Source organism: Diachasma alloeum, unplaced genomic scaffold, assembly GCF_001412515.2.
Source record: "Diachasma alloeum isolate Michigan unplaced genomic scaffold, Dall2.0 Dall_scaffold_00213, whole genome shotgun sequence".
Classification (NCBI taxonomy): Eukaryota; Metazoa; Arthropoda; class Insecta; order Hymenoptera; family Braconidae; genus Diachasma; species Diachasma alloeum.
Window position 1 is genome coordinate 2,085,814 of NW_021680378.1, and position 8,096 is coordinate 2,093,909.

Sequence of the window (8,096 nt, forward strand, 5' to 3'; positions counted from 1 at the left end):
AACACAACAATTCATATCCACAACACTACAAAGTATAACAAATGATGAGTCATTTAAAGGACAATGGACGGGAGAATAATTAGGGTGAGCATGTCTTGAAGAAAAAATGTGGTAAAAAAAGGTGAGAAAAAAATGGCACGAGGAAATTTTGGGGGGCAAGTTTCGTCGGGGAATTATTTCAATAGCGAAGTGGAAAAACGGTTTGAGTCGATTTTGACTATTTCCCAGTTTTCAATGAATATTTCAGAACCTAAGAGAGATAGCAAAAATTTTGACAAGATCTGTTTGAAACATAGTCATCATTCTATCAGTTCAGCGGGGAATTAAGTCGGTAATCTTCTAAATCAATCAGGACCCTTCGGGTCAACAGTCAAGAGTCAGCGAATCACCTGGAAAGGACAGTAGTACGACATAGTCAGTCAGTTAGAGTACTCGCTCGGCAGTTCAACAGCCATGTAATAAATTATCAACTCAGTTATTAGTTCAGTCCATCCACTCAGTAGAAATGTTGAATATCAAAAATAGAGTCAAATCAACGTAGATTTAGTGAATTAACAAGTATTATAGTTTCTCAACGAGTTAAGTACATCAGCAGTGAACTATCGAAACATTAGAGTAGGATCAACGGAAGGCGCGTGTCGACGCGTCTCTCAACGTGTACAGTTCCTCACCATTTGAGTTAGATTCAATCGTTACAGCAATTATCGATAGACATTTATCAAAGACATTTAATAGTGACTCAACAGTGAATTATCAATTTAGACAATGTCTATTCATTTGAGAATCTCAACGAACTAAATTTGAGTGACAAGTGTATAAGGTGTATATAGTAATTTACGACGTGGTTCGATCCCCCAAATAAACTGTGATTTTATGAAACAGTGTTAGAATTCATTTTCCGGCCTCACCCTTGATGACACCCCCACAACCACCCTAAACCTAGCTCCTCACCAAACAGATCTTTTCTATAGCACTCAATTCGCTCTACAAAAAAGACTATTACAAAAATTGCGTTATGTCCTTTAGATTCGGAGATATTCCTTAAACCTCAGATGAGAGCTAAGTCGACTCAAAGGCTAACAGAAGGCTACCGTTTTCCTCGAAATTTTCAAACAAATTTCCTGCTCAAAGTTATCAATATTTTTTAACCCAAAGCACATTGATCTTCATCATCGCTTCCTGCAGATTAATGTGCTTGGATTAGTAAAAGTATCGATAACTTTCAGCACGAAATTTGTTCAAAAAATTGGAAAATTAGGCATTCCATTACCTCTTAAACCGTTTTACCACTTCGCTACTGATTTGAAAAAATGTAAAAAGTTCAAGATATTTATAATAATTCCATACTTATATCTTGTTTTTGTGTTTCTCTGTCGCCTGTTTAATGACTTATGTCATGTTTACTTTGTACAACATAATGCACAATTAATAAACCTCAATCAATTAATCAATCGTCTCTTTCTTATAATTACTCGTTATTCTTTTATCTTCGTTCATAGTCTGCGGACGTGTCACTCCTTTTCATATTTCTTTTCATTATTTACTTCGCCCCAAATTCTTGTACTAAACATTTATTCTCAATTAAACGGCTTATATTTAACAAAATTTTCGTTAGAATGCAACATATTCTTCATTATGTTATAAATTCAATGAACTAAAAAAGCTTGAACTGCTATCCTAAAATAAAACTCTCCAAACATAATATAAACTTTATTTATTCAATATTTCATACTGTCTTGAATTTATCATAATAATATTAATAATTATAAAGGTATCACATTAAATTAAAAAAAAAAACGTGCTGTACATACACAAGAGGAAATGAAAGAAAAACGTAACGTTGATGGATATACAATGCGTTACGCTTTCTCATTATTCTTTTTTTCTCTTCAATTAAATTCTGTCAATTTCTCGAATGCACTTGTCCAATAATAGGAACGCACAAATAAATAATGAATTTTTCGTTCTCTTTTTTTCTCATTACCATTAAACCTCGACTCCCACCCCTTTTTCTCTCGCTCTTTCAACAGCAGAGGACAAAAATCGGACATGATTAATTATCGAGTATGTAATGCACATGATGATATCAGTAATTAAGAAAACAAATGCATAAGGTAAGGGATAATATGATAACTATGATCTCATCGCCTTTGTCAGAGGTTTTTATCAATATTTTTTTTTTCGTACTTTCATTTTTTTTTCTCTTCTGTCACTGGTGATACCTGTGTGATGTCATCCATCATACATCTGGGTCTATCATTACAAAGCCATAAAAAAGGAAAATTAAAACGTTTTAGAGTAATGAATTGAACGAGTCGTTAATGAAATTTTAAAAAAGAAAAGGAAAACAGCAGTTTATTCGTCAGCCCACGCTAGCGAGCACCATGATATTGATTCGATTTATTCGTCAAGAAAATGTTTTTTTTCGCGGCATTCATGTAAAAAATGTACTACAATTAATATTTATGCTTTTATCGATAATGACGAAAAGGCATTTTGATTATTTACACAATAACAGAGCAAAATTTGCAAGCGTTGTTCGAGTATAAAATTCCTAAGCTCTCCTGGTTCTCTCGTTATATGGAGATATTAAGAAATGAAAAATCGACGCAGTCAATTGAAAAATATGTGGTGGGGGGACCCTGGAGGAGCTGGTGGAACGCGATCGAATTGATCATTTTTTCATGTGATTAGTTTTAGAATTGTTGAAGACTTTTTTTCTCAGGAAATTTGAAAAGAAAGTTTTTGAGATTATTAGACGATTGTGAAGGGGAATTGGAAAATTTGATTGAAGAATTTTTGGTGATTGTTGAGTTATTTTAATTGTGAGTGGATTTAGAGAAAATGTTGAGAAACCATTTTTGAAGGAAATTTAATTCTCGAGAAAAAATATTTCTCGACTTTTTTCTCTAAAATCACCTTTTCTTGAGGTAATCACGGAATTAGAAAAAGGGAAAATGTGACACTTCATGTTCCAATACTTTTGTTGATAGTCAATTGATCTCTAAAAAGAGTCACTCTGTATGGAAATATCGAGGGACATTTGGAAAATAATAATCACAAAATTCTCTGCAATTCTGTAGATAAATTCAGAATGAATTTCCAGATTTACTTTGTAATCGTCTGCAATGTTTCTAGATGAAAACATAAAGAGAAATGTTCTGAATAATAGTCAATAAATTATCTACAAAAAATTCTGAAAATTACCCGTAAAATCACTCATCCCCCAGATAAATCGTCAACCCTCAAAAACCCTGAAATTCCTTCATAACTTCCGCAAGAAAATTCTCCAATAAATTCCGTTTTATTTTTCAATTCATGAAAATTCGTGACTTCATTTCTAAAACAAATCATTCCACATAAAAATATCAGGACAATTTTCCACACAATAACCACCGAATCCTTTACAAAAAAAAATCTCTCGACATTATCCACAAATCACCAGCTGTCAAGCTGAATCCACAACCTTCAGAAAATCCTCCCTTCCCTCATAATCTCTCCACGACAATTCAAAAATAAATTCCGATTTATTTTACAATTCACAAAAATTCATAACTTCATCTTTAAAACGAATAATTCAACCGAAAATATCAATCGACATGATCCCCAAAATAATCAAAAAAAACTTTCACATTTTTCTAAAACCCAAGAATTGGAATTCCCAAGACGACTCTACAGTCCCCAAAAGCTCTCAAAACTCTTCCTCCCAATTTTCTCACCCCAACTTCCCCCTAAATTCCGCGCATAGCTTTCCAATTCATCAGCCTTCCACTCCCCCAAAAATGTAATCTCCAAAAAGCCCCTCCCCATTTCCATCCCCTAAAACCCCATCAAGCCCCCCTCAGTCCACCACTTCCCCCGAGGCCCTCCAGAATCGCCAAAAAATCCCCCAGGTCCTCACCCAAGCCCAAGACGAAACAAACCTCCAACCTCTCACAAATAAAAAACATCAAAAGCATTCCTCCTTATTCCCAACTATTCCGCAGTGATGATGAGCTGATTGTCGTTGGACACTTCAACAGGCGAGACATCCTTCTGTGGCACGTCTTCCTCGATCTTCACCTCCTCCTCGACCTTCTTGACATCACAAACCCCATTCTGCAATTTAGCCTTGACAGGTGTCCTGGAGGCAGTCTTTCCATTGACAGCAGTAGCAGTTGGTTTTCCACTGGTCCTGGTGGCCCCAGGTTTCTTGGCCCCGGCACCAGCAACTGTTGTCGTAGTGACACGTCTGGCAGAGGCAGCAGCCGATATAGTGGTCGTCTTCTTAACACTGGAGGCAGTGATGGAGATACGACTGGAGGATATCTGTTTATTCGCAGTTTCCTTGATCTGTTTATCGATAACTGGGGGTTTAGCAGCAACTGAAATTCTAGTTTTACTCGTTAATGTCCCTGTAGTGCTGGTGGAAGGTGCTGTCTTGGGCCTCTGGGGTTTAGCGGCCACTCCAGCTCCAGTAGCAGCTCCAGTCGACGTTTTGACAGACGTCAAAGGTACTTTAGGTTTTGGAGGAGCTGTCGTGGGTCTAGTGGCCCCAACAGACGGTTTAACAGGTGGTTTACTGCTGGCCATCTTGGGTTTAGCTGTCTTCACGTCTCCATTAACAACCCCTGGAGGTTTTTTATCAGTGACTGATGTCTTTGTTGCTGTGAGTCTAGAAGCACCAGTCGTTGATTTTGGTTTTGGTGGGATTGGAGCGATTCTTGGAGTTGGTGCTTTTGCTGGTGGTTTCGATGGTTTTGGAACTGTTGCTGCTGATGTTGGGGGCTTTGTTGCTGGACGTGGAGATGTTTTTTTCGTTGCTGGAGCTGATGGACGTGGGGAGAGCTTGTTTGGAGATGTTGGTAAGGCTTTTGGAGCGGATTTTACATCTGATTTTACCGTTTTCGTTGGGGGCTTTGATAGGGCTTTCGTTGTTGCTGAGGTTTTAGGCTTGGCTGGGGTTTTATCTTTCTCAGGTTCTTTTTCAGGTGCAGCTGGAGCTATCACTGGAGTCACTGGAGTCACTGGAGCCTCTGTAACTGGTGGTTCAATCTCAGCAACTGAAACTTGTTCCTGTTTAGGCTCAAGTGGTTCAGCACTGACTTCAATCTGAGGTTTATCAGACTGTTGGACAATGGATTCAGGACTGGAGGCAATCACATCAGTAACAGCCCTCAAATCCTCGGCAACTGGGGTCTCAACACCTGAATCTTTCTCCAGTGGATTGAATTGCTCCTCGAGGCCAGTGAATTCTTGGAGGGATTCGGATAATTTTATAGCTACTGGCTCCTCTGGAGGTGATGATTTGTCCTCAGTTGTGCTGATTAAGTCCTCATGATGGATTAAATGATCATCAGGTGCGTCTGATACTGGGGATGTTGCTCCAGCTAGGGGATCCACATCCATTGTTTCTTGCTTTGGACTTGAAATCTCTGGTTCTTTAGGCAAACTACAGGTGATTAAATCCTGATGCGTTTCTTCGGTTGATGAGGAGACGAAGGGATTCTGGCTTGGGGGGTCGCAGGACATGAGGTCAAAGGTCTCAGGAACCTCCAGGGGGCTTTCCGTCACCCCCAGCGGACTCTCCACCTCCAAGGGGCTCTCCCTCACCTCTAGGGGACTCTCCCTCACCTCCAGGGGGCTGTCCCTCACTTCCAGGGGGCTCTCCCTCAATTCCAGGAGCCCCTCAGGTTCAATTGACTCTGGACTCTCGACTTTAGTCTCAATACTTTGTTCTTCGTAAACTAGTGGCAATTCTCCTCCATTCGATGGACAAGCCAATTCCTCTTGATTCGTGTTCTTCAGGTTCATAGCCTCTACCTCTTGCTCAATCCTCTCCTCCATCTGCTGCTCCAGGGTCATATTCCCGAACATATCGTTCATCTGGTGATGTAAAATGAATGGTTCAATATTTTCTTGTGAAATTGTCGAAATAATTGGACATTCAACAAATTGAGATTTTACAAATGATTAAAAATCACAAATAATTAATGGATGAATTATTTTAGTAATAAGTGACTCCGGGAGAAAAATCAGGATTTTTTTTGTACAGAGTTTCGTCAACTGAAAAAAGTTAATTGGAGATTTTCGTATTTTAGAATGAGTCATTCTTTTAAAAAATAGAGAATAGAGAATATTTCGTCAGTTGTTATGATGTTTTCTTCGAGAATAAGTGATTATCAAAGACAATTACATGCTAGAAAAATGTAAATCCTACAAAAATTATGAAATTGTTCATTTCTGAATTATCCCAATAACGAGTGACACTAGGAAAAAAAACAAGACTTTTTTTAAAAATAATTTTCTCAGCTACAGAATAAAACTCTTGAAACATTAATTTCAATTAAATTTGTTCATGTTCATTGATTTTCCTATTTTAAAGTCATCAATTTTTGGAATTATCACCATAATGAGTGATTCAACTGGAACAATCAGAAAACATTTTTTTTCTCTAATTTCGTTATTTTGACATTTTCTCCTAGAATGACTCATTATCCAGAAAAATTACGTTAAAAAAATTCCAAATTTCAAAAAATTATCAAATTTAATTACTGAATAATCTCCATAATGATTTTTGGACAAATTGTCAAGAGATTATCATTAAAAATATTCAGCTTCAGCGTCACATCCCCAAGCCCATGATTTACCTGGTGATCAGGGAAGGCATCTGATGGTTTTGGCTGATCCGAGTCAGGTGAGATGAGATCAGCCAGTTCAGGATGGACATCATTGTCTCGTTCCTCGTCCTGAAGCCCTGTGCTATTGCCATCAGCCAGTAGATCGGCATCTGTCAGATCATGTACAGCATTGAGATCCACTGGATTACTGTTCAGTGGATTGAAGTCACCAGGACCAAATGACATGATCATCGGATCATTTTCGAAGGCTGAACATGAACTGGTGAATGATCCATCGAGTCCAGGATTCCTGTGGTAGTCTGGATTTGTCAAAAAACTCGCTGTTGACTCATCACCAAATTCAGCCTTTGTCGAGGAGACTTCGGACTCGTCGAGACAGAAAATTGGCTTCACCTTCTCCTGATCCATCTTCTCGTCTAGGGGATCACCATTCTGGGGGGAGACAATTTTTCCCTCTATTTCACTCGGACGGTGGCTCACCTCCTCCTGAAATTCGCTGGGACTGGGCACTCGGATGTCGTCCATCATTGGGGTCTGTTTCAGGGGTGAACCGGAAATTGGTAGGTCCAGTATGCGAGTGGGAAGTGTTGGGGCTGGCGACACTGGGATGAATTCTGCGGCGTTGGGGTTTAACTGGAAGTCCATTTCTTCGGGGGATAATTGGTGGAGTTCTGATGGCTCCGGGGAGGGGGGGAGGTTTATCGCTGGGGGTTGCTCTCGAATCTGTAGAAGAAAATGCACATTTGTAATTGAGAAATTTATTTTTAATTAACAAAAATGAGAGTTTCATAGGAGACGATGAATAAATGAAGGTCATTTTTGTACGGAAATGCCTTGATGCTTCCTTCCAAATTTCCTCATTTTCAGATAAAAAGATAATTAACAGAAATTTTCAAATGAAATTCAACAGGAAGTGTTTATTCATATTTTTTTTCACCTGAGGAAAAAAACCTCCTAAAAGGAAAAAACACCCCAAAATGGCGTTGATTGAATGAATTTAACTGTATACCTATATATTACATATTTTTTCGATACATAATCGAAGCCGTTTTGGGGTGGTTTGACCAAATTTGCGGAATTTCGAAAAGAAAAAATTGAAAAGAAAATAGATCCAGGAGGTTTCCCAACTTGTATGACGGCTCAAAATACTTGTTTTGAGACTTGTTATAAGAATTACTGAAAAAAAATGAAACAATTCAAAAGTGACACAACTTGCAAAATTCAACTTTTTCAACTTTTTTTTTTTTGAAAATTCGTTATTATGAGCATCTAGGAATTGAAAAAAAAATTTACTGGAAATACTCGTATAGGCGGTAAAAAATGGAAAATTTTGACGCTTAATAAATCAAAATCGGACAAATAGAATTCGAGTTATTGGAAACAATCTGAAAAATATAAAAAAATTCCATATCTCTGAACTGGGCGGCCGAAAAAATTCGAAAAAATTTGAGAGATAGTTTTTCACCCCCCCCCCCC

The 8,096-nt window shown here is 38.1% G+C and overlaps 1 protein-coding gene across 1 annotated transcript in view; it reads right to left on the minus strand.

The window, feature by feature from the left end:
- Positions 1-1,888: 1,888 nt before the first annotated feature.
- Positions 1,889-8,096, minus strand: part of LOC107037094 (titin) — a 45,518-nt gene continuing 39,310 nt past the window's right edge. The window contains exons 8-9 of the mRNA XM_015255452.1: positions 6,630-7,343; positions 1,889-5,865 (exon numbers count right to left, since the gene is read on the minus strand). Of these exons, the coding sequence (XP_015110938.1) occupies positions 3,976-5,865; positions 6,630-7,343 (2,604 nt within the window). The 3' untranslated portion in view covers positions 1,889-3,975. The remainder of the gene's footprint in view (positions 5,866-6,629; positions 7,344-8,096) is intronic.